Source organism: Cetorhinus maximus, chromosome 1, assembly GCF_964194155.1.
Source record: "Cetorhinus maximus chromosome 1, sCetMax3.hap1.1, whole genome shotgun sequence".
Classification (NCBI taxonomy): Eukaryota; Metazoa; Chordata; class Chondrichthyes; order Lamniformes; family Cetorhinidae; genus Cetorhinus; species Cetorhinus maximus.
In genome coordinates, this window is record NC_135879.1 from 186,895,044 (window position 1) to 186,922,897 (window position 27,854).

Genomic DNA, 27,854 nt, shown 5'->3' on the forward strand with positions numbered 1-27,854 from the left:
GGCCATTCGGCCCATCTTGTCCATGCTAGCCCGAGGACACCCAGGGGCCCTTTCTAATTCCACCTTCCTGCACCCGGCCCATAGCCCTGCAGCTTACAGCGCTTAAGGTGCAGATCCAGGTACTTTTTAAAAGAGTTTAAAGTTTCTGCCTCTACCACCAACTTGGGCAGTGAATTCCAGACACCCACTACCCTCTGCATAAAAAAGTTCTTCCTCATGTCCCCCCTACATCTTCTGCCACTTATCTTGAATCTATGTCCCCTAGTTCTAGAATTCTCCACCAAGGGAAACAATTTTATTCTGTCCACTCTTATCTATTCCCCTCATAATTTTGTACATCTCAATCAAGTCACCTCCCAGCCTTCTTTGTTCTAAGGAAAATAACCCCAACCTATCCAATCTCTCCTCATAGCTACACTTTTCTAACCCTGGCAACATTCTTGTTAACCTCCTCTGCACTCTCTCCAGAGCTATTACATCCTTCCTGTAATGTGGTGACCAGAACTGCACACAATACTCCAGTTGTGGCTTCACCAGTGTTTTATACAATTCCAACATTATATCCTTACTTTTATATTCTATACCTCTGCCAATGAAGGAGATGCTTACCTCTATACTTACCGTAGTATTGTCCTGTTGTTAATTTCTGACTTAGGTCAATGATTAACAGTGAATTCTACCCCACCAATCTTCTCCCACGCAGCTCTAACCACCTCCCACCTATCAGACTACCTTGCTGCCCTGAACCAACTACCCACCCCCCAACCCTTGACCACCCCACCACTCCCAACCCCCTGAAATCCACTCCCCCACCCCCCCAACTCATTCACTCACTTACCTGTTCACCCACCCGTTCACTTGCCCACACAGCCACCCACCCACTCACTAACCCCACTAAAAACCTTAAGACCTAAAAACTTACCTGGACACAGCAACTAGTATTGTAAAAAGGTGATGTGTCCTCTCAACTGCTCCATGTTGCTGTTCCTCTCTGTGGATGGCTCCTAAATTTCCCACTACTGTTCTATTATACTGTTCACTATTTGTAACCAGTCAAGGTAGAATTTTTTTTAGAACTGTCCAATCCAATTGATAACCTTTATTTTTGAATGTACAACAACATTTTCTTTATCCTAATTTCACCTAGTTATGTTGCGGTCACTATTTTTCGATTGCTTTCCTATTCACACAATTATTTGCTCCAGTACATTTCCCAAAATGAAATCACGCAAGACCACTTTCCATGTTGGAGTAGAAACACACTGATCTAGGAAATAAAGACTGGTGAACATGTGGAGTGAAGTATCCACAGAAGCAGATATGTGGAAAATTTAAGAATTGGATAAATGCTGAGGGGTTGAAGTATTGTGAGATATTAGATTTTAAGACCAACCATACAAACTGAAGTTTTTTTAGGTCCTGTGTTTTCCTAACATTCTGATATAATTTTGTATTTAACAGTGAATTTTTGTTCCTCATTTGCTCTTCCCTACCTGTTCTCATTTCGGTAAAGGAAAGTGTAACGAGCCTGAAATGGGATCCAACTGGGCACCTGCTGCTTGCTGTTGCCAGAGAAGAGATGGTGAAAATCTGGGGGAGAGTAGGCAGTGCCTGGCTTGCAATCCAAACGCTCTTCCACTCAGCATTAGTCAATACTTCAGCATGGTGTCCACTTCCAGGAAAAGGTCTGGATCCGAGACTAATGCTCGCAGTGTAAGTATTGAAAGAAACAAAAATTTCCTTGCCTAATGTATCATTTTTGGTTCAAAAACAAAGTTAAAATGCAATGTTTAGAAATCACCAGCTGGATTTTACCCTTCCCGGTCAGCAGGTTTGTAAGCAGGGTGGGGCACGTAAAATCCAGCAGTTGGCCTTCCCACTACCTACCACCCACCCTGACCTATCTAATATTTTACCGGGGGTGAGGGAAGCATTGGGCAGCTTCCCCAAAATTGGGCCTATTGAAGCCCTGAAATGGCCAATTATTGGCCACTTAAAGATCTCATTACACCTCTGCTGTTATTTTACCCACAGTGGGGGAAGGCCTTTGCCATGCGGGAAGCTGTACAGGCTGATGTTGAGTGGAGGAAGGGATCCTCCTCTGTGGGTCCCCTGGGCTCATTGGAGGCACCCCCCCACCTCCCCGAAACCCTTCCCTTCTCCCGACCTTTGAACCTGGACTCCCACCCCCAACCTCACTTGCTGAGATCACTGACCTCGGACTTACCTGGGCTCCTCAGTGTGTGTTGGGACTGCCTTTAGCCCCAGCACTCCTGACTGGCACCACTGGGATTACAGAGCTTCCAGCTATTGGGTTGGCTGACACCTTTCTAAGGCAGGACTTCCTCCCAAGTTTGGGGTGGAAGTCTCGCCTAAAGCAATTAACACTGCTCCCGGGATTAATTTGTTGTAGGGCAACTGTCAGGATCATGCACAGACTGCCACCCAACCTTTTGGTTTGGAGGTGGGGGGGCCGGGATGCCCCATAAAATCCAGCCCCACAAGTCAAAACGCTGGTATAGATTTTTGTTAGGTAAAGGTAGTGGATCCAAAGGCAGTTAATTGGAGTTGAGGTAAATATCATCCAAGATCTAACTGAACGGTGAAACAAAGTTAACATTTCAAGTTGTTTTTTGTTCCTGAAAATATACTTTATTCATAAAATTTATAGAGGCATATTATATAACTGTTCAAATTTGACATTACATGGAGTGAATACAGATCAGTTTCTTTCAATACTGTACGAGGTACGTTATTACACACAGGTTATATTTACAATGTATATTTATATTTCATGTCAAATATTTATATGTGCATATAGCCTGAGTTTCCAGCCCCTCAGTATAATACGGTGGGAAGGCCATAGACAGTGGTCTTTCCCCATTGAACCTTTGGGGCAGCTGCTCCAAGCTTTAGTCCGTCCCTCAGCATGTAGTCCTGGACCTATGAATGTGCTAGTCTCCAATACTTAAGTCATCAACAGATCTTTGCACTGACATGACAAAAACTACTGCATCTCTTTCCATACTTGCTTTGCAAAGGCACATTCCAGAAGAAGGTGAACAATGGTCTCTTCCCCACTGCAGCTACCTCAAGGGCAGCATGCAGAGACAGTGAGACTGCACAAAGGACCTGGTGGGTACGGCCCTTCTCACCACCATGTCTTGGTGCTTGTTTGAAAGTTCTGGAGATGAGGTATTCTGCCAATGACTTTGACAGCCTGCTCAAGGACCCACCTGATATGCCCCACCATCTCCTTTTCCCTCAAGGATGCTATATGCCAGATGGACTTGTGGTCAAAGGTGTTTTTGCACGATTGACAGGTTTCATCAGTACAAATTTCAAGCATCCACAGTATTTTGCTTTTGTGAACTTCAGAAAAATTTGCTTAGCTCCTTTCCCCCCACTTCACAGCTAAGGAAGATAGTAACTTTGCATTGAGCAGAAATTCTCAGAGGTTTTTCCAACTAGCTTCAAACTTTTATATTTAAAAAATATCTGAAATGAATTGCTTCTGAAGATAAAAATGACTTTTTGAATATTTTCCTCCCAGAGGTTGTCAGAATGGCTTAGTTTATGTTTGGACATTACCACAAGGTGGCACTGCTATAACATTACCAAACCTCTTGCATTCTCCTGATGTGCAAGAAAGACGTGCTGAGGTAAGAGGAGTAATGGTTTTTTTTTAATCTGTGACAGTGATTAATATGGAAAAATTGTGTTAGGTAAAGTTAAGGCTGATTTTCTGTCTCAAGTTTTGAATTATCTCATACTTAGAAACAAGGCAGCAATTAACTTTGAATAACAGTTTAAATCAGGGTGCCAACTCTTGGGAATAAATTAAGGGACGCTTTGGCTTTGGGTGGGAGGTGCTGGCAAGTCTGTGGTAATATGGGAGCACGTTGGCGTGAGGAGTGCGCAGGTGCATACTGTGCAGACACATAATTTGATGATTGAGAATACAGGGCAGATAGCGTCTCTGATGTAGACAACCAGAACACTGGACAAGTGCCTCAAGTACAGGACAGTCCCAGGAAATCCAAGACAGTCGGTCACCCAGTTTTAAATAAAGATCAAGAAGAAAGAATTGCATTTATACAGCACCTTTCACGGCCACCAGATGCTTCAAAGTGCTTCTGAAGTTATCATGTAGGCAATATGGCAGCCAATTTTCACACAGCAAGCTTTGACAGCAATATGATAAAGTCCAGATAATCTGTTTTCCTGATGTTGGCTGAGGGCTAAATATTGGCCAGGACACCAGGGATAACTCCTCTGCTCTTCAAAATTGTGCCATGGGATCTTTTACATCTTCATGAGAGGGCAGACTTGGTCTCAGTTTAACGTCTCATCCAAAAAACAGCACCTTTGACAGTGCAGCTCTCCTTCAATACTACACTGGAGTGTTAGACTTGATAGGGTGGATTTTTACAAACTCTCCCCGACTCCACGGACCTTTAAGAATGTATAATGAGGCTTGGCTGAGAACCCAGACATCTATTAGTGTATTAAAACAACTGCCCCTAAGAGAAAATATTTCTTGATTGACTGCTTTCTCTCTCAGATTTATTTCTCAATTGCTCAATATTTATTTACACAAGATAAAGCGATGTCAAGTGCTTGCAGTTTCTCCTATTGATGCTTTAAAGGGCTAGTTGATTGACACTTTTATAGAACTGTAATAAAAGGAGCTTTTTGTAACAAAGTTATGAATGAGTGGATTTTTAAAACTTTTGCAGCAAATTTCCTGACTCCCACTATCGGACTCCCGGATGAAAATCCAGCCCAATTTTTGTATTCAAACCCTGGAATGGGACTTGAACCCCAACCTTCTGACATAGAGGCAACAGTGCTATCAACTGAGCCACAGCTGATAGTGCAAGTGCATACATCTAAATTTCTTTCTTTTCACCTGCATAAGAAATATTCTCTACAGCAAGAAGTACTTTCTAACCTAACTTTTCATTTGGTATAGGAGAAATTTCAGTTCAGAAGTAGAGCCAAGTGTGTGTTTCGTCTCAACGCTCATATAACTGCGGTGATGTTGGTATCCTTCAATTCTGATGGTTTAACACTTTTGTCTGGAGGAATTGGGGGTTTGATAAATATCTGGTCTCTGCAGGTAAGAATTTTTACTGTACACCATAAATTAATACTTTGAAGATCACATATACAAAGGAGGGTTAGAAAGCTTAAATAAGTAAAAAATAAAATGTTGTCACTGAGTCAACAAGTCCATGTTCTCTTATAAAGTAGTGAATCAGATGTATTGCATTATGTCCTGTCAAAGATCTTAGGAAATTAAAGCAAGTAAAGCAGAGCGATTTAAATTTTGAGAGCCTTTATTTTGAGATTTCTGAAATTTCATTTTTTAAAGGAAGTTTTATATTTATCAATTGTTGCTGAATTAAACAAGTGGATGGTTGCAAATCAATATTTCTAGCTGTCTTTTTTATGTTTCCTTCTCAGGATGGTTCAGTTCTACAGACAGTGGTGACTGGTTTAGGGTCAGTAGTTGGTATAGCTTGGATTCCAGATATTGGAGTAACAGCTTGTTCCAGCAGATCAAAGGTCAGTTGGGCATTGTTGTTTTAATCACTAAAACAAGAAATAAGACTAGTGATATCTCAATGTGAAACTTCACATTAACAATCAAAGTAACATGAGAAAGAAGGAGCTTGCATTTATCATGCCTTTCTCAGGGCATCCCAAATCCAATCAAGCATTTTTTAAGGTGTCGTCTTTGTCCCAGTCCTACACTGGTTTCCCTATGAAACCTAGCCGCCAATTTTCACACAACAAAGGCCCACAGACAACAATAAGATGTGACCAAGTAATTTGTTGCAGTATTGCTGATTGAGGGAAAAATTTTGGCCTGGACACTGATAAGTCTCCTGTTCTTCTTGATATAATGCTGTGGGATCTTTTACATCCACCTGATAGAATAGGTAGGGCCCCCATTTAACGACTGATTTGAAAGACAGAGCTGCACTCACTCAGTACTACATTGATGTGTCAACCTAGATTATGTGCTCTTGAATGGGAATTGAACCCACCACTTCCTGACTCAGAGCTGGGCAAGACTGACATTTGAAGTCTGCTTGCTGTGACGTATTACATAGGAATAGTAGTGGGCAATTTAGCTCCTCAAGCCTGTTCCAGCATTCAATGAGATTGTGGGTGTTGTGTGGCCTAACCCCCATATACTCACCAGTGCCCCTTTTATTTTTATATTCATTCATGGACTAAGCATTGCTGGCAAAGGCAACATGTATTGCCCATCCCTAAGGCAGTGGTTACCTGCCGCCTTGAACTGCTGCAGTCCATATAGTGTAGGTATGCCCACTGTGTTGTTAGGAAGGGAGTTCCAGGATTTGACCCACAGTGAAAGACCAATTTTGTTGCAGCTTCCTTCATAGTTTTTATTTGAAGGATTTGGTTGCTGTCGGATTACTTCTTAATGGGTACCCTGTATTCCCTGACCTTGCCCAACAATAAGAATATGTATCTTTTCATTTACAGATCTTGTTATTGTAACCTATGCTGGAAAATTCGGTTGGAGATTTGCTAATGATACCTAGGTTGTTATCCTGATTGGAAATTTACAATTATTGGGCCAGTAACCACTACCTAGGGTTTGAATCTTTTTCTTCACAAAATTGCATCTCATCCATTTTTCCCCAACAGTTTTCTCACTATTCTTCACTTCAGAAATTATTACAATATTTGCTGTTTGTACTTTTAGGGCTAATGATTTCCATGTGTTGTGGTGGATCTACTTTGAGATTAATATTCTGAAGATGCAATCAACATCAGACAATTTTTGCCCAACCATGTACTGAAATTTAATTTGTTTCAGTATACTGCAGTGTCAATATTTTATTCCAGCCTAGGCTGAAAAACGAAATATATAAAATCTTAAATACTGCCAAAAGTTACATTATTATAGCACCTAATAGCCCAGAGTTTGATGTAGGAGGGAATCTAACAGTATCTGCCATTAATTAGACTTCGCCCTACCTATTTAATCTCAGTGATATTTTGAGTTGTAAGCCATTGAGAACGCAATGGGGTGGGGCGGGGGGGGGGACAAGTAGAGCTGGATAAAGGGCCTGTGATAGGTGGAGATAACCAAAAGATGTCACAGACAAAAGGACAAAGAGGCGTTGAAGATGGTGATATTATCTAAGGAATGTGCTAATTAAGGGTAGAAAGCAGGACAAGCAAGGTACAGATAACCCTAGTGGGGTGGGGTGGGGTGAAGGAATTGAAAAAGGCTGAAAGGTAGAAATAAAACAATGGATGGAAATACATTTAAGAATAATGGAAATAGGTGGGAAAAGAAAAATCTATATAAATTTTTGGGAAAAAAGGGGGGGATCGGAAAGGGGGTGGGGATGGAGGAGAGAGTTCATGATCTAAAATTGTTGAACTCAATATTCAGTCCGGAAGGCTGTAAAGTGCCTAGTCGGAAGATGAGGTGCTGTTCCTCCAGTTTGCGTTGAGCTTCACTGGAACAATGCAGCAGGCCAAGGACAGACATGTGGGCATGAGAGCAGGGTGGAGTGTTGAAATGGCAAGCGATAAGGAGGTCTGGGTAATGCTTGTGGACAGACTGAAGGTGTTCTGCAAAGCAGTCACCCAGTCTGCGTTTGGTCTCTCCAATGTAGAGGAAACCGCATTGGGAGCAACGAATGCAGTAGACTAAATTGAGGGAAGTGCAAGTGAAATGCTGCTTCACTTGAAAGGAGTGTTTGGTCCCTTGGACGATGAGGAGAGGGGAAGTAAAGGGGCAGGTGTTGCACCTTCTGCGGTTGCATGGGAAGGGGGTGGAGGTGTAGGGGGTGATGGAGGAGTGGACCAGGGTGTCCCGGAGGGAACGATCCCTGCGGAATGCCGCCGGGGGGGTGGTGAAGGGAAGATGTGTTTGGTGGTGGCATCATGCTGGAGTTGGCAGAAATGGCAGAGGATGATCCTTTGAATGCGGAGGCTGGTGGGGTGATAAGTGAGGACAAGGGGGACCCTATCATGATTATGGGAGGGAGAGGAAGGTGTGAGGGCGGATGCGCGGGAGATGGGCCGGACATGGTTGAGGGCCCTGTCAACCACCGTGGGTGGAAAACCTCGGTTAAGGAAGAAGGAAGACATGTCGGAGGAACTGTTTTTGAAAGTGGCATCATCAGAACAGATGCGACGGAGGCGAAGGAACTGAGAGAATGGGATGGAGTCCTTACAGGAAGCGGGGTGTGAGGAGCTGTAGTCAAGGGGAGTCGGTAGGCTTGTAATGGATATTGTTGGACAGTCTATCACCAGAAATTGAGACAGAGAGGTCAAGGAAGGGAAGGGAAGTGTCAGAGATGGACCATGTGAAAATGATGGAGGGGTGGAAATTGGAAGCAAAATTAATAAATTTTTCCAGGTCCAGACGAGAGCATGAAGCAGCACCGAAGTAATCATCGATGCAGGGGAGAAAGAGTTGTGGGAGGGGGCCGGAGTAGGACTGGAACAAGGAATGTTCCACATACCCCATAAAGAGACAGGCATAGCTGGGGCCCATGCGGGTACCCATCGGCACACCTTTTATTTGGAGGAAGTGAGAGGAGTTTAAGGAGAAATTGTTCAGTATGACCGGAGAAAGAGTTGTGGGAGGGGACCCTTTGTTTCCTGTCACTCAGCCAATTTCTTATCCAAGTGCCGACTTTCCCTTTATTCCATGAGCTAGAATTTTGCTCACAAGTCTGTTGTGTAGCACTATATCAAATGCCTTTTGAAAATCAATATACATATCAATATAAATATCAATATAAAAGTATTGCCCTTATCAACCTTCTCTGTCACCTCCTCAAAAAAACTCCAGCAAGTTAGTTAAACATGATTTTACCTTAATGAATCGATGCTGGCTTCCCTTAATTATCCTGAACTTGTCTAAGTGTCTATTGATTTTGTCCCAAACTATAGTTTCCAGACGAAACTGACTGGTTTGTAGTTGCCAGCATTAACCTTGTACCCCTTTTTGAACAGGGGTGTAACATTAACAATTCTCCAGTCCTCTGGCACCACCCCTGAGCCTGAGGAATGCTGGAACATTATCACTAGTGCCTCTGCAATTTCCACTCTCAGTCTCCTCAGTACCCTTGGATGCATCTCATCTAGCCCTGGTACCTTATCATTTTTTTTTATTCATTCATGGGATGTGGGTTTCGCTGGCTGGGCCAGCATTTATTGCCCATCCCTAATTGCCCTTAAGAAAGTGGTGGTGAGCTGCCTTCTTGAACCGCTGCAGTCCATGTGATGTAGGCACACCCACGGTGCTGTTAGGAAGGGAGCTCCAGGATTTTGACCCAGCGACAGTGAAGGAATGGCGATATATTTCCAAGTCAGGGTGGTAAGTGACTTAGAGGGGAACTTCTAGGTGGTGGTGTTCCCATCTATCTGCTGCCCTTGTCCTTCTAGATGGTAGTGGTTGTGGGTTTGGAAGGTGCTGTCGAAGGAGCCTTGGTGAATTCCTGCAGTGCATCTTGTAGATGCTACAGACTGCTGCCACTGTGCATCAGTCATGGAAGGAGTGAATGTTTGTGGGTGTAGTGCCAATCAAGTGGCCTGCTTTGTCATGGACGGTGTCAAGTTTCTCGAGTGTTGTGGGCGCTGCACTAATCCAGGCAAGTGGGGAGTATTCCATCACACTCCTGACTTCTACCTTGCAGATGGTGGACAGGCTTTGGAGAGTCAGGAGTTGGGTTACTCATCGCATGATTCCTAGCCTCTGACCTGCTCTTGTAGCCACAGTATTTATATGGCTAGTCCAGTTCAGTTTCTAGTCAATGGTAACCCCCAGGATGTTGATAGTGGGGGATTCAGAGGTGGTAATGCCATTGAACATCAAGGGCCGATGTTTGGATTCTCTCTTGTTGGAGATGGTCATTGCCTGACACTTGTGTGACGCAAATGTTACTTGCCACTTGTCAGCCCAAACCTGGATATTGTCCAGGTCCTGTTGCATTTGGCCATGGACTGCTTCAGTATCTGAGGATGTGCAATCACCAGCGAACATTCCCACTTCTGACCTTATGATGGAAGGCAGGTCATTGAGGAAGCAGCTGAAGATGGTTGGGCCGAGGACACTACCCTGGGGAACTCCTGCGGTGATATCCTGGAGCTGAGACGACTGACTTCCAACAGCCATATTTCTTTGTGCTAGGTATGACTCCAACCAGTGGAGAGCTTTCCCCCTGATCCCCATTGACTTCAGTTTTGCTAGGGCTCCTTGATGCCACACTCAGTCAAATGCTGCCTTGATGTCAAGGGCAGTCACTCTTACCTCACCTCTGGAGTTCAGCTCTTTTGTCCATGTTTGAACCAAGGCTGTAATGAGGTCAGGAGCTGAGTGGCCCTGGCGGAACCCAAACTGAGCGTCAGCGAGCAGGTTTTTGCTACACAAGTGCTGCTTGTTCGCACTGTTGATGACCCCTTCATTACTTTACTGATGATCGAGAGTAGACTGATGAGGTAATTGGACGGGTTGAATTTGTCCTGCTTTTTGTTTATAGGACATACCTGGGCAATTTTACTCACAGCTGGGTAAATGCCAGTGTTGTAACTGTACTGCTTTCCTTGCTTTTGTTATTAGTTTTTTCACTTCCCTTTTGGTCCTTCTATATTCAGCTTGATTCTCCATTGTATTTTTTTACCTGACATCTGTCATCACAGAATCACACAGTGCAGAAGAGGCCCTTCGGCCCATCGAGTCTGCACTGACATACGAGAAACACCTGACCTACCTACCTAATCCCATTTACCAGCACTTGGCCCATAGCCTTGAGGGGCACATACGTGCACTTCTTCCTTTTCATCTTCACCTCTATCTCTCTTGCCATCCAGGGCCCTCTGGATTTATTTGGCATTGCCTGCAATACTTTTTCTTTGAAGGCGGCCCATTGTTCAACTACCGTATTTTCTGTCAACATTTGATTCCAACTCACACAACTCAGATACATTCTCATCCCATTGAAGTTGGCTTTCCCCCAATGAATTATCCCTGCTCTGGACTGTTCCTTGTACTTTTCTATGTCCAGCCTAAACCTCATGATACAATGTCATTGTCCCTTAAATGCTCTCCCACTGATACTTGATCCACTTGAGCCAATGGATTCCCCAGAACCAGGTCAAAGAGTGCCTGCCCCTTCATTGGACCAGAAACGTACTGCTGCAGAAAATTATCTTGAACACATACCAGGAGCTCTCGCCCCTCTTGTCCCTTTGCACTATTCCTATTGCATTCTATATTTGGATAATTGTATACTTGAATTGTATAATTACTCTATAATTCCTGCACCTCTCTGTAATTTCTTTGCAAATCTGTTTCTGTACATCCCTTCCACTAGTTGGTGGTCTATGTACTATACCGATCAATGTTATTGTACCTTTTTCATCCCTTAACTCAAGCGAAAGAGATTCCATCCTTGACCTCTTTGGAACATTATCTCTCCAGTACTGTAATGCCATCTTTAATCAATACTGCAGCTCCCCCGCACCCTCTACTCCACTTTTCTTCCCTTCCTGTCTCTCCTAAACACCTTGTACCCAGGAATATTTAATGCCCAGTCCTGCCCTTGAGCTATTCACATCTTTCCTTAAATATGGAGACCAATACTGTATACAGTACTCCAGATGTGGTCTCACCAATGCCCTATACAAGTGAAGCATAACCTCCCTACTTTTATATTCAATTCCCCTCACAATAAACAATAACATTATTTTAGCTTTCCTAATTACTTGCTATACCTGCATATTAACCTTTTGTTAATCATGCACTAGGACACCCAGATCCCTTTGCATCCCAGTGCTCTGCAATCTCTCACCATTTAGATAATAAGCTTTTTTATTCTTCCTGCCAAAATGGACAATTTCACATTTGCCCACATTATGCTCCATTTGCCAGATCTTTACCCACTCACTTAACCTATCTATGTCCCTTTGTATCCTCCTTCTATCCTCTTCACAATTTACTTTCCTACCTACCTTTGTATTGTAAGCAAATTTAGCAACTATATCTTTGGTCATTTATATAAATTGTAAAATGTTGAGGCCCCAGTACTGATCCTTGTGGCACCTCACTCATCACAGCCTGCCAACCAGAAAAAGACCCGTTTATGCCAACTCGCCGCTTCCTCTTAGCAAGCCAATCTCCTATCCATTACAATATGTTAACTCCACCCCCCGTCCCCCGTCCACAACATGAGCTTTTATTTTCCACAATAGCCTCTGATGTGGCACCTTAACAAATGCCTTCTGGAAATCTAAGTACAGTACATCCACCAGTTCCCCTTTATCCACAGCACATGCGATTCCTTCAGTGAACTCCAATAAATTGGTTAAACATGATTTTTCTTTCACAAAACCATGTTGACTCTGCCTGAGGTGATGTGAGGGGAACAGAGATAATCATATAACCAAAGTATTAAAGGAGAAATTGTTGATGGATAACGCTTCTGCTGAGCAGAGAAAGACTGTTGAGACTGAGAGCGAGATTAAGAAGCATCCTTTAGAGTGGAAGACGGTGAAATGTTTGGGCAGTGATCTCTGACTTCAGTGGGGTGTGGGAATGACAGGACAAAACTCATTACTGCCGGAGATCTATTAACAATACAAAAAGAAAGGTTATTTAGATATATATCTGTTGTAAAATGCTATTGATCTAGACAAAAGCATCAGTTATGTTAATATTCACATGGGGAGAAAATTATGTTTTAGAACGAATTGTAAATTTTCTAAATATATTTCCCCTCCTGCTAGGATGTCCTCTTAATCAAATGTTGCCCAGAGTGGATCTCGCAGAACCATATTTTAGCATCCTGTCGAATGGCTCTCCGAACACAGGGTATTGTTGGATTGAATAAGGCTCCTTGTATGAAAGTGTTTATCGAAAGATTGCCTTTGCTGCTGCGTACACAATATGCATATGAAAAGGTAATACACATACACTATTGAGAACGCGTATAAGATTGGAGGAATTAAGCTGCCAGTTTTGCACATCTTTAATAATATTTGCACATGAATAAATCTTCACTACTATCTACTTCAGATCTTGATATTCCTTTCCTTTGCTAATTATATGTATTAGACTAATCACTGTTTTTAAATGTCCACCACTTTTTGCATTGTTAATTTTTCAACTGTTTTAATTTCTGCTTCTCTAACAACATCACTAGCTTCCAAATTTTCCTCTGGACATCTGATCTGTGTTATATTCAAAATTGATATGGAAGAAGATGTGGTAATATCTATTCCATATTAAAAATGCTGAGTGGGTTTCAGAATTCCATTTCAAAATGCGTTGAAATCTCCTATGTCAGGCTGTCTAGCAGAATCCATTTTAAAATGTCAACATTTATCTGGAATACATGTTATGTCAATAGTTGGCACTGTGATTGTCATTTGCAGTGTTAATTAACTCCCATAATAACATTCGGATGATGTGTTTTGACCATGAAAGCTGCCTTACAGTTCCAGTACAAAGTTACTACATGGCAGCGCATGAATGTGCAAGCTGTGCTCATAAAAATGCAGTAAGAAGACAAAATGCAACTACTGTCTTGAGATGAAGATTACTTGAACAAAATAGTTTTTTTTCTTTACCAATGGCAATGTTCACTTATGTCTAGAACACAACTCATTTAGACCCATCCGTAAATTTAGTTTCTTGGAATTTGTATTCCTGCTCCAGAAGAGCAACTCTCCAGTTGTGCAACACTCCTTTTCCTGTCTTTGCTTCCTTCTTCAAATCCAGTTGCATTGTTCAATGGATTTCCAAAGAGTGCCCTTCCAAGATATTTCTACAGCATTTTTCCCCAACCCCACAATGACATGTATGTCCTTGCAAATCTTTAGCCTTATTTCATATCCCAGTTGCTGTAACGGATGAAATTTCTGCAGGCCCACCTCCATCCAGGATCTATTTTGCTAAACCAAACCATGTGGGATAATTTTTTTGCCCAGCACAAAGAACATTTTCCTCTTCCCAAGAGCGGGTCCTACACTAGCCCCACTGTACAACCAACAGCCCTGGGCCAGCGTGCACACCCAATTCTCAAAAATCAATTCAACGCTGTTTCCATGTGTTGAAATCTTCCCCTGATGCACCTTCACTTGTGGAACCCCACCCTCAAATGTTTTATTATTAACTTGCATAAGCTTATTAGTAAAGCAACATTTAAAATTCCGTGTACAGTTCTGAGCATACTACCTTCAATTCGAGTGAAGTTTACAATAGGTATAGACATCGTTTCTCAAATAACTTGTGACCACTATAGGCATCATCTTTAAAGTTCCTGCTACTTCCAGGGAGCCTTGACCATTGTCTACGCACCCAAGAAATATCAGTTGTATTGTACATGATGTTGTGTTTATTGAATGAATGGAAAGCTATAGGAAGTGTGTTGTGATTTTCCTATACTCCCCACCTAGCCCTGTAACTCCATGTCAGCTATGACAGATATATAGGGCTGGATTTTCGTGGAGTCGGACCAACTCTGGAGCCATTTAAAAATTGTGGGGGGGACCTGATTCCATGATTCCCGCACCCATTCCAGGCATCGGCAGTTTTCACCAACACAGGATAAGGGTGTGGGTAGTGAGCTCATGCCGTGCATTCCCGACATGGCAGGCTCCGTTATGAGGGTAGGCGCCCCCTGTAATTTTTGTGGAGTTGGACCAGCTTCTCCATGACTCAGCCCCTCAGAGAAGGTGCGAAACATGGGCCAAAATTTCCCTGATTTGGGGGCGGGGCCCGCTCGCCAACGGGAAAATGACACGGGATGACATCGGGAGGAACCACCGACATCATCCCGGTCCCTTTAAATTTTCAGGAAGACGGGCAGACAGCGAAATCAGCTGTCCGCCCGCCGACCTGTCAATGGCCAATTGAGGCCATTGACAGGGTAATTAAAGGACCTGCCCGTCCAGCCTTAAGGCTGGCGGGCAGGCCAGGACCCCCAGCGGGCTTCTGATAATACATGAAACCTTATCCACTGGCGGGATGAGGTTTCATGTTCCTTTTTAAAAAGTTTAATAAATGCAATGTGATATTTATTAACAGGTCCCATCTCGTGTGACATTGTCACATGAGGGGGACATGTTAATAATATTTTTATTTCTCTATTTTTTAACTTTTGCACACTGTCAGCAATCTCCCTGAGACAGCACTTTGTCTTAGGGACCAGTGCGCTCTTTCACGTGTGTGCGCGAAAGAGCGCACTTTGACAGCTGGGGATTCCCTGCCCCCGCACAGGAAGCGCACAGTGCTTCCTGTCAGGAAGGCTGCTGGGTGGGCCTTAATTGGCCCGCCCACTCAAAATGGCGGCGGACCCTGTTTCACAGAATCACAGTGCAGAAGAGGCCCTTCTGCCCATCGAGTCTGCACCGACACGTGAGAAACACCTGACCTACCTACCTAATCCCATTTACCAACACTTGGCCTATAGCGTTGAATGTTATGACGTGCCAAGTGCTCATCCAGGTACTTTTTAAAGGATGTGAGGCAAACTGCCTCCACCACCCTCCCAGACAGTGCATTCCAGACCGTCACCACCCTCTGGGTAAAAAAAGTTTTTCCTCACATCCCCCCTAAACCTCCTGCCCCTCACCTTGAACTTATGCCTCCTTGTGACTGACCCTCCAACTAAGGGGAACAGCTGCTCCCTATCCACCCTGTCCATGCCCCTCGTAATCTTGTACACCTCGATCAGGTCGCCCCTCAGTCTTCTCTGCTCCAACGAAAACAACCCAAGTCTAACCAACCTCTCTTCATAACTTAAATGTTTCATCCTAGGCAACATCCTGGTGAATCTCCTCTGCACCCCCTCCAGTGCAATCACATCCTTCCTATAGTGTGGCGACCAGAACTGCACACAGTACTCCAGCTGTGGCCTCACCAAGGTTCTGTACAACTCCAACATGACCTCCCTACTTTTGTAATCTATGCCTCAATTGATAAAGGCAAGTGTCCCATATGCCTTTTTCACCACCCCACTAACATGCCCCTCCGCCTTCAGAGATCTGGAGATGGACACACACGCCAAGGTCCCTTTGTTCCTCAGAACTTCCTAGTGCCATGCCGTTCATTGAATACTTCCTTGTCAAATTACTCCTTCCAAAGTGTATCACCTCACACTTTTCAGGGTTAAATTCTATCTGCCACTTATCTGCCCATTTGACCATCCCGTCTATATCTTCCTGTAGCCCAAGACACTCATCCTCACTGTTAACCACCCGGCTAATCTTTGTGTCATCCGCAAACTTACTAATCCTACCCCCCACATAGTCATCTATGTGGTTTATATAAATGACAAATAATAGGGGACCGAGCACAGATCCCTGTGGTCCGCCACTGGACACTGGCTTCCAGTCACTAAAGCATCCATCTGTCATCACCCTCTGCCTCCTACAACTAAGCCAATTTTGAATCCACCTTATCAAATTACCCTGTATCCCATGTGCCTTTGCCTTCTTTATAAGTCTCCCATGTGGGACCTTGTCAAAGGCTTTGTGGCAGGTGGCAGGGATCGGCTGTCCGCCCACCGCCGAGCCGGTGGGGCCTGCACGCCCACCAACGGAAACATTCTGCCCATAGTCTGGATTTGGGAACCTTTTAAAGTTAAGTTTAAAAGGTCTTACCCGTGCACCCCAGCCACTCCCCATCGCCCCTCATAGCTTTCATGCCAACTCAATGCCACCACTGTCCCTTCCATGCCCATTCATATAGTGTTCACTATGTACATAACCAATGAGTCACATAATAATAATGGCAAATGCAGAATTGCTGAGAAAAAAAATACCCATTTAGAAAATGTTGTTTGAAAACAAACTATTGTTTCTACAACTCTATAAAAATATCAAACAGACAGACATTGATAACAGATATCGAAGTATCGATAACAGAGGCTTCAAACACTTCACACCTCATAATCTTGTACAAACAAATATTGAGACATTGACAAAAGAGATCACAGAAAGAACAACTTATTATAGCCACTTAAAAGATGTCAATCAAACAAAGTCAATAATTCATTTCACTTGTCAAAACAGAATCCCTGAGCTCAGACTTTTATTAGTCTGGGCTGTCAGGCAAGTATGCATAATGAGGACAGGTACAATGTGTTTTAAGTCTCTGTTATTGATACTTTAATGGTATGTCTGATTGGCACTCTTATACAGTTGTAGGAACAGCAGTTTTTTTCAAAGAACAATTCTGGATTCCTTTTTTTTCCTCAGCAATTCCACACATGCCATTGTTATTATATGACTTATGATAGATATGTACATCGTGCATACTGGGAAAATGGGCATAGAAGGGCTGTGAGTTGGCATGGTGGGTATGAGTGGCCATGGGGAGTGGCTGAGGGACATGAATTGGCATTGAGTTGGCATGAAGGGCATGAGGAACCATGGGGACTGCAAGACAAGTGAGGTCTAAAAGGTGTAATTGCTTTTATTACACCTGAGACAAAGACCCAGAGAACTGAGAAGGGCCTTCTAATCAGCCCGCCTCAGCACTCACCTGTCCATGTGGCCATGTAGGATCTGCTCCTGGGATCGGCAGGCCAGACTCCATCCCACACCCATCTTCCCAGAGCAAGAATTGAGTGATTCTAAACCAAGGCAGCTCTGCCGAGTCTGGAAACTTCAGTGACCTCGGTAGCGAAAATCCGTAAAATCCCGCTGCCGTAAAATTCTGCCCCATGAGTCAACAACAGTGCAAGTTGTAAATGGTCAATTGGAAGCAATGAATTTCAAGAGACTTTTCTTCTTCTGCACACATCCTATGCTTATCTCTGCTAACTGAAGTAATGTCTTCAAAAGACAAAATAAGGTTTGCCGACTTGTTTCTTAGGAGGTAAGCTGAATGTTCCTATTTGTTTTTTATCATTCGTGGTAATAATAACAGAATAATTAAACTCTAGCAGTTTGGCACAATTGAGTGTGATAACCCAGCTGAACTAATGGTTAAAACATGTACAGTGTTCATCTGAAAAGCATAATATTAAACAAATATGGATCTTTCAGTAAACATTTGAATACAGTGACAGCAGATGTTAATCAAATGTTAATCTGTCAGAATCATGCCTACATAATTCACCTGTTTTTCAAATTTTACTTTCCAGTCACATGTAGCCTGTGGAGATCAACTGATACACAGCACCTTCCTGCAAAGTTTGGCCTCCCTTACAGTAGGCCTATGTTTGGACCAGTTTCTTACCAGAACAGCAGATCCACCTCACCATAAAAGCAGTACCCTGGAACCAGTTTCTTCAGAATGGGGTTGGCTAGCAACTTTCTCTGCTACTATTAAGACTGCTGAAGCTCTGGCAAAAGGAACTGCTTTCCCAGAAACATTTAGTGTTCCAGATCTCAGCCAGGATTCAGAGTCAGAAGTCATCAAAGCACTGGTAGGATTTTAAAAAAGTATTTTTATATGAATGATTTAAGTATTAATATTCAATTCCTCCCTCTCCAAAGCAAACCTGTTGAGATTGGTTAGTTATATCTGTCAAGGGCGTAGTCGTGTTTTTGTTGAAACTATTAATCCAGCGACCCAGGGTAATGCTCTGGGGACCCGGGTTCGTATCCCACCACAGCAGATGGTGAAATTTGGATTCAATAAAAATCCGGAATTAAATTTCGATTGGTTCGCTAAAATCTGCCGTCCTGACCTGGTCTGACCTACATATGACTCCAGACCCACATCAGTGTGGGGATGTTCACTGATGATTTCACAATGTTCAGCACCATTCACAACTCCTCAGATACTAAAGCAGTCCATGTCCAAATGCAGCAAGACCTGGACAATATCCAGGCTTGAGCTGACAAGTGGCAAGTAACATTAGTGCCACACAAGTGCCAGGTAATAACTATCTCCAACAAGAGAGAATTTAACCATCGCCCCTTGACATTCAATGGCATTACCATCGCTGAATCCCCCATCAACATCATGGGGGTTGCTGTTGTTGCTATTGACCAGAAACTGAACTGAACTAGCCACCTGGAAGTTCCCCTCCAAGTCACTCACCTGGCTTGGAAATATATCACCGTTCCTTCACTGTTACTGGGTCAAAATCCTGGAATTCCCTTCCTAACAGCATTGTGGGTGTACCTACACCAGATGGACTGCAGCGGTTCAAAAAGGCAGCTCACCATGACCTTCTCAAAGGCAACTAGGGATGGGCAATAAATGCTCGTCCAGCCAGCGAAGCCCATGTCCCGTGAATGAATAAAAAAGAAACATTGAATTGAATCACAAAGTCCATAAACCACTGTATAAATAATTTAATCCACTTGAAACCAATTTAAACCACTTGTAAACAATCAAAAACAAATCTACGAAAGTAGTCTAAAGGGTTTAAAAGATTAGAAATTATTACTTATTTTACTGGGCTATACTGTAAAATGCACTTTACTATTAGTTTATTTTTAAGAACTGTTTTAATTCATTTCAACACTTTTCCACATTTACTTACATTAAATTAATGGTTATGTAAACTCATAAGAGCAATGAAGGTACTTGTAAGCTTAAATGTTGTTTAAAAAAATGTTTAAGAACTTTAAAAAAATACTCACCACAACACTGCAAGGCTGCTGGAGCTCGAGGGCTTTCCTTCTACTTCTGACATCAAAGGAGGTGTGGTCTTGTCGCTTTTGCACCATACCCCTCGTGGCTCTCTTCATGGATGGCTATGTCCTGCCACCTGAACAGGAAGCCCCTAAAGCATGAATGCAAAAAAGCAAGGCTGCACTTTTTAAATCACAGTCAGTCAGCTTCGCCAATGACCAGAAGATCTGGCCCATTAGGTCACATAACCAAAAGCTTGGTCAAAGAGGTAGGTTTTAAGGAGAGTCTTAAAGGAGGAAAGCAAAGTGAGAGACAGATAGGTCTAAGGACGATATTCCAGAGCTTGGGCCCTAGGTAACTGAAGGCAGAGCCACAAATGATGGAGTGATTAAAATTGGGGATGCTCAAGAGGCCAACATTAGTGTTGTAGAGCTGGAAGTGATTGCAGAGATTGGAAGGGGTGAGGCCATGGAGGGATTTGAAAATAAGGATGATAATTTTAAAATCAACATGTTGCTTGACCAGGAGCCAATGTGGGTCAGAGAGCACAGGGTGATGGCTGAACGGGACTTGGTATGAGTCCCGTTCAGCCAGTAGAGTTTTGGATGACCTCAAGTCTACAGAGGGTAGCATGTGGGACACCTTCATGACTGCTAGTTGTAAGCATCCAGGAGGCTCATCAGACCACCTGTGCATTTTTAAACTAGGTTTCACACCAGATTTGAGTTATGGGAAATTTGCAACATTAAAGTTCCAAGTTGTTGAGGTACTCCACCCAGTGCCATCAGTTTGATTGCCTCATTTATATATGCTACTTTATCCTGATACACACCCAAAATGGTTTCATGTTGATGCAAAGGTAACTGTGTGAGTATAGCTTCAGATACAAAAATTTATATTTCATAAACAAAATTGGGCTGAATTTTCCGAGAAGTGGCAATCAGCGTTAGATAGCCACTCTGCTCCGATATAATAACCCTGCACTGGAGCTCTACATTTCTCACCTGGATTTCCAAACCAGGCGACCTGAGAAATGTGGAGTGTACCTGCTCTTGGAGCCCACCCCTCATAGCATAGGAGCATTAGGGGAAGCCAAGCCACACTCCCTTTTTATGGCACTAGCTGCTGACTCCAGTAAATTTAAATGGCTCTTTGTTTAAATGTTACTTTGACAACCGAAGTGTGTAAGATAAGTGGGTGAGGGGGTAGGATGAATTGGGTTGGTAGTCGGGCGAGGGGTGTCAGTGGGAGTTGGGGGAACTAGATGGATAGTCAGTGGTTGCAGGTGTAATTGGGGAGGGTAGTCGGGTGGTCGGGGGATTGGAGGGTAGTTGGGGTGGAGGGTAGTCGGGTGGTCGGGATGGATGGGGGGATTCGGGCGATGGAAAGGATAATCTGGTGGTCAGAGGGAGGGGGTAGTCGGGCTGAGGGGGTAGTTGGGGGATGAGGGGGATCGTCCAAGGGCGGGGGAGTATTCGGATGTGGGGAGTAGTCGGGGTGTTGGGTTGTAGCCAGGGATTTAGGTGGGTAGTTGGGGGTGATGTAGTTGGGGGTGGGGTGGTCGGGTGATCCAGTGAGGGCGGGGAGTCAACGGAGGTGGGAGGGGTGCTGGTGGTCAGTACTACAGTTAACCAGGAGTTAGAACTGGTCTTAATCCTTCTAACTTTTCCTGGTAGCTATCCTGCTAAGTAAGTCAGAACTATCTGAAGTTTCTGACTTTAAGTTAGAGTTTTGCAGGGTTGCAGATGCAGTGTAATTGCCCATCAGAAGCTGAAACTTCCCAAACAATTCCCGTGTACTAAATTCATGGGGACTTCCGAGTGATACCTCCAGAGCAACTTCCAGCATACCTCCGGAACGCCTTCTGAGGTACCTGCAAAGCATCTGCCGGGGTACCTCCAGAAAATCTTCAGGGGTACCTCCATGCTACAACCATCTGGAGAACAGAAGATCTGAGCCTCCATCCTGATACAGATGGCGCATAATAACCTACTGGTCACAAATGTGGTATATCCACTCTCACAGTCCAATTAAATAACCTACCATACATGGTATGGTAGTGGTGTGAACATAGTGGTATGAATGTTGCCCAAACACAAGCACGAGCTGGTGTTTTTGGAAGAAGAGAGAAAAATGAAGGGTAGATTAAGTAGACTATGGGTATTTTATCGAGAATAAATTCCTTCCTATTTGCAGTAGAGACGAAAATAAAATTGCAAATTTTTAACCTGAGATTAATAGCTAAAACTTTTGAAGTACAAACCTGAAATTGGTAATAATGAACTGCTATTTACAGAGAGATCTCTGTTTACTTTTTTGAATTATCATCAATAAATCTTTTTATTTCACAGGAGAACAATAAGTGGAGTTGCTTAATGGATGAGCAGCTTATGGCCTGGGCCACATCTAAACCAGAGGTAAAGATTTAACACGTTTGCAAGATCCCACAACAAAACATTTTTGCTGCTATAATGAAAAGGTACTAGGATGGCTGGTAATTCTTAAACTAGATAAGCCACCCAGTCCAGATGGGATGCATCCTAGGTTGTTGAGGGAATTAAGGGCAGAAATTGCCAAGGTGCTGGCCACAATTTTCCAACCCTTTTTAGACACACAAATAGCTAATTAGATGCTTTGCCATGCTCCAAAATACCCTCAGCGCCAGCCTCAAAGGGGTAAACCTTATCATTTGAATTTCACTCTGGCTGCCTCAAGTGAGATGACCAGTTTGTTACTGAGTTACTTGCAATGTTATGTCGTTACCATATACCCATCAGAAATTGCTTTGAGACTGCCCAGCCTAATTTGCTTAGGACCCTTACAAACAGGACTTCTATATGAATTGTATTTAACTCTATGTCCTAGAGGTAAAAGGACTGGTCTTTAATCTGTTGTATCACCTCATCTGCTGTTTCTGTCTTGCGAGGATTTTTATGTCTCTATGGGCAGAATTTTACGTCCCGCAGGCAGGCACGTGTCTGACCCAATCGGGTGTAAAATAGCACACGACGTCATCGTGCACTCGCGTGATATTTCAGACGGCGAGAGCCGGAAGCGTGCCCGCTGACAATTAAGAGGCCTATTAAGGCCATTAAAGTTTCAATTAGCAGCGATTTTTCACTGCCCGCCCAACATTACGGTTGGCGGGCAGGCAAATCGACCAGGCGGCCTTTGGATCTTTGAGGAAATCTCATCCAAGGCCGAGATGAGGTTTCCGATATCAATTTTTTTTAAAATAAAGCTGTTTGGGCAGAATTTTTATTACCTGTATGTTTAGGCGAGTGAATCCAACGTGTGGACATTTTTTTCTGCATTTTCACATCCTTATTTCTAGGTGTTAAATTCTTCAGCTCCCTGAGGCAACTTTCTGCCTTCAGGGAGCTTTCATTGCGCGTCCTCCTGCGCCTGCGCAGACTTCTGCGCTCGCTCTCCTCCCACCCCCACTCCGGCCGTGCTGAGCGTTTCAGCACGCGTTTAACACTGGCTGGCCGTTAATTGGCCAACCAGCGTGAAATCGGTCGGCAGCCAATCACAGGCGGCAGCCCATTTCCCGGCCGTTCCCGGGCCCGCCCAACGACCTGAAAATTCTGCCCTATAAAACAATGTCTGTTTCCTTTAGGACTGGCAGCTTGGTGGTAAAAGTGATGTGTTCCTGTGGGGAGGTGGCCGCAATGGACAACTGGCTGATGCTGGAAATAGTGCTATAGTACCAACACTTGCTCCATCGCTGACACAAGCTTTGCAGGTAGAGTTATTTATTTTCCTGAATTCAGTTGGAAGCAACAGAAAAGCACTAAGTTATAGATAATTCAATTTCAGTGTCAAGGGTAATGTTTTATGACTACCCCACATATAGTAATAGAAGGGTTCTAAATTACCACTTGACATTATGTGTAAATGTAGTTACAGGAAATTGTTTTAACTGAAATTCTAAATTCTGGTGGTAAGATTGTGTATAAAAATGTAATAAATAAGTTTTAACTGCTAAGTTTTTGTTTACTTGTAATTTCAGCAAATTGAGTAGGGAGCTGACCTGGGTAAATTGGAGTAAAAAGCAGGCAGGCAGAAATGTAATGGAACAATTTGCAGACTTTTAAAGTGGAGATGATTCGATTACAGTCTAAGTACGTTCCCGTGTGGGGAAAGGGAAAGCAAGTAAAACCAGAGTTCCATGGATAATGAAGGCGTTAGAATTGTATGAAGCTGAAAAAGGGGTCAAATGACAGCGATCAGCTTGATAATACAAGGGAGAATCCGACTGAATGTATAAAGCACAAAGATCAAGTGAAAAATAAAATCGAAGGGGAAAGACAGTACAAGAATAAATTGATCGCTAACTTAAAAGAGAATCTAGAGGTGTCCTATAGGCATGTTACCAGTAAAATGGGTTTTAGAGAAGCATTAGGGTTAATTAATGAGCCTACATACCTGGCATCCACTTTCACTGAAATTCATATACCACATTACTCATTTGTGTGGTAAGCAGAACATCTTTTTGACTTGATGGCAGCATCCTGTTAGCGGAGAATACCACTCATATTGCTACTGCATAATAACAGTGTGAAACAGCTAGCTGCACTTGTTGCTCAAATTTTTTGAGACACCATGCCCTTCCAGGGTAATCTGAGGAAAACTGGGCATTTTTCGGGACTGAAAGTGGTGGCCTTAGGCGCATTCATGATTTTGCGTGATATACAGTGAACAATGATCTTATCAGGGTAGCTATTAATCCACAGGATGGCTTTGATGCGCACTATTTCACATCAAGCTCGCACAGTGAGCAAATGACACGGGCCCTATTTATAAGGTTGCCAATAAGGTTAATCTTATATCATGTGGAACTGTAGGAATCCCAACGCATATATTGACCAGTGAAGGTAGGCTTATGGTGGACAGTAGTAGAGGACCCATTGGCAGATTTCTCAACTAGCTTGTTGAGAAAAGAGAGCTCATTTGACTGCTCCATTTCAAATGTGAATTTGAGCGCAGGATGGAGCCCATTAAGGTGTGTAAAGAAATTCTTACATGCAGCTGCAGATTCAAACATAAGTATCGTAAGGCAAAAGTATCACCCATGTATTGGAAATATGCCCTTTGTTGTTCCCTTTGAGATTTTGTATTCTTGCAAATCTGGCCTGATGAGTGCAAGACAAAATACTTCAACAGCATGTCTCTTTTTTTCAGCTATATTCAATGACATCCCCCCTGGGGTAGAGAATTCCAAACATTCATAACCCTTTGAGTGAAGAAATTTCTCCTTATCCCAGCCCTAAATTATCAGCCCCTCAACTCGAAACTGTGCCTTCCTGTTCTAGATTCCCTAGCCAAGGGAAACATCTCAGTATCTACCCTGAAAAGCCCCCTATTGAATGTTTCAATGACATCACCTCTAATTCTCCCAAACTCCAGAGAATATAGACCCAGTTTACTGAACCTCTCATCATAGGAAAACCCTCTCATCCCAGAAACCAATCTAGTGAACCAACACTGTACTGCCTCCGATGCAAGTATATCTTCAGCAGTATTATAACCACTATTCTACTGTTCCCAAATGTGGTTGACTCTTACATGCTCTCTGAAATGGCCTAGCAAGCCAAATCAGTTGTAACAAACGGCTACAAAGTCACAAAAAAGGAATGAAACCGGACAGACCACCCGGCATCGGCCTAGGCACCAGAAATGACAACGGCAATCTCAGGCCTATCGACCCTGCAAAGTACTCCTTACTAACACCTGAGAGCTAGTGCCAAAATCGGGAGAGCTATCTCACAGACTATCAAGCAACAGCCTGACATAGTCATCCTCACAGAATCATACCTTACAGATAATGTCCCAGACACCACCATCACTATCCCTGTGTATGTCATGTCCCACCGGCAGGACAGACCCAGCAGAGTTGGTAGCACAGTGGTATACAGTCAGGAGGGATTTGCCCTGGAAGCCCTCAACATCGACGCCCGACCCCATGAAGTCTCATGGCATCAGGTCAAACATGGACAAGGAAATCTCCTGCTGATTACCACGTACCACCCTTGCTCAGCTGATGAACCAGTACTCCTCCATGCTGAACACCACTTGGAGGAAGCAATGAGGGTAGCAAGGGCACAGAATGTACTCTGGGTGGGGGACTTCAATGTCTATCATCAAGAGTGGCTCGGTAGCACCACTACTGACTGAGCTGGCCGAGTCCTAAAGGACATAGCTGCTAGACTGGGTCTGTGGCAGGTGTGAGGGAACCAACAAGAGGGATAAACATACTTGACCTCATCCTCACCAACCAGCCTGCTGCAGATGCATCCGTCCATGACAGTATCGGTAGGAGTAACCACCGTACAGTCATTGCGAAGTCCGCCTTCACATTGAGGATACCCTCCATTATGTTGTGTGGCACTACCATCATGCTAAATAGGATAGATTTCAAACAGATCCAGCAACTCAAGAATGGGCATCCATGAGGCACTGTGGGCCATCAGCAGCAGCAGAATTGTACTGGAACACAACCTGTAACCTCATGGCCCGGCATATCCCCTGCTCTACCATTACCAGCAAGCCAAGGTGATCAACCCTGGTTCAATGAACAGTGGAGGAGGGCATGCCAGGAACAGCACCAGGCATACCTAAAAATGAGATGTCAACCTGGTCAATCTATAACACAGGACTACTTGCGTGCCAAACAGCACGAGCAGCAAGTGATAGACAGGGCTAAACGATCCCACAACCAACGGATCAGATCTAAGCTCTGCAGTCCTGCCACGTCCAGTCGTGAACGGTGGTGGACAATTAAACAACTCACTGGAGGAGGCTCCACAAATTTCCCCATCCTCAGTGGTGGAGGAGCCCAGCACATCAGCGCAAAAGATAAGGCTGAAGCCATTGCCACAGTCTTCAGCCAGAAGTGCCGAGTGAACGATCCATCTCGGCCTACTCCGGAGGTACCCAGCATCATAGATGCCAGTCTTCACCCAATTCAATTCATTCCACGTGATAACAAGAAACAGCTGGAGGCTCTGGATACTGCAAAGGGCCCTGACAATATTCCAGCAATAGCACTGAAGACTTGTGCTTCAGAACTTGGCGCGCCCCTAGCCAAGCTGTTCCAGTACAGCTACAACACTGGCATCTACCCGGCTATGTGGAAAATTGCCCAGGTATGTCCTGTACAATAAAAGCAGGATAAATCCAACCCGACCAATTACTGTCCCATCAATCATCAATAAAGTAATGGAAGGGGTCATCAACAGTGCTACCAAGCGGCACCTGCTTAGCAATAACCTGTTCACTGATGCCCAATTTGGGTTCCACCAGGACCACTCAGCTCCTGACCTCATCACAGCTTTGGTTCAAACATGGACAAAAGAGCTGAACTCCCAAGGTGAGAGTGACTGCCCTTGACATCAAGGCTGCATTTGACAGAATGTGGTATCAAGGAGCCCTAGCAAAACTGGAGCCAATAGAAATCAGGGAGGAAACTCTCCACTGGTTGGAGTCATACCTAGCACAAAGAAAGATGGTTGTGGTTGTTGAAGGTCAGTCATCTCAGCTCCAGGATATCACTGCAGGAGTTCCTCAGGGTAGTGTCCTCAGCCCAACCATCTTCAGTTGCTTCATCAATGACTTTCCTTCCATCATAATGTCAGAAGTGGGGATGTTCGCTGACAATTGCACGATGTCCAACAACATTCGCGACTCCTCAGATACTGAAGCAGCGCATGTCCAAATGCAGCAAGACCTGGACAATATCCAGGTTTGGGCTGACAAGTGGCAAGTAACATTTGCACCACACAAGTGCCAGGCAATGACCATCCCCAACAAGAGAGAATCCAACTATCGCCCTTTGATGTTCAATGGCATTACCATCACTGAATCCCCCACTATCAACATCCTGGGGGTTACCATTGACCAGAAACTGAACTGGACTCGCCATATAAATATTGCGGCTATAAGTGTAGGTCAGAGGCTAGGAATCATGCGACAAGTAACCCACCTCCTGACTCCCTAAACTCTGTCCACCCTCTACAAGGCACAAGTCAGGAGTGTGATGGAATACTCCCCACTTGCCTGGATGAGTGCAACTCCCACAATACTCAAGAAGCTTGACACTGTGCAGGACAAAGCAGCCCACTTGATTCACACCACATCCACAAACATTTACTCCCTCCACCAGTGCCACATAGTAGCAGCAGTGTGTACCATCCACCATCTAGAAGGACAAGAGCAACAGATAGGTGGATGGTACACACTGCTGCTACTA

General features: G+C 43.9%; 1 protein-coding gene across 8 annotated transcripts in view; it reads left to right on the forward strand.

Moving 5' to 3' along the window:
* The window catches only part of LOC144685847 (putative E3 ubiquitin-protein ligase HERC1), a 429,767-nt gene that overhangs the window by 318,532 nt on the left and 83,381 nt on the right, over positions 1–27,854 (forward strand). For all 8 annotated transcript variants that reach the window (XR_013577800.1, XM_078550801.1, XM_078550834.1 and 5 more), the window contains 8 exons: positions 1,514–1,713; positions 3,554–3,662; positions 4,976–5,122; positions 5,470–5,571; positions 12,793–12,966; positions 18,159–18,443; positions 21,955–22,020; positions 23,223–23,348. Coding sequence is in view for 7 of the 8 variants with exons in the window: in XM_078550801.1 (XP_078406927.1) it covers positions 1,514–1,713; positions 3,554–3,662; positions 4,976–5,122; positions 5,470–5,571; positions 12,793–12,966; positions 18,159–18,443; positions 21,955–22,020; positions 23,223–23,348 (1,209 nt within the window). In the remaining variant the exon portion in view is untranslated. The remainder of the gene's footprint in view (positions 1–1,513; positions 1,714–3,553; positions 3,663–4,975; positions 5,123–5,469; positions 5,572–12,792; positions 12,967–18,158; positions 18,444–21,954; positions 22,021–23,222; positions 23,349–27,854) is intronic.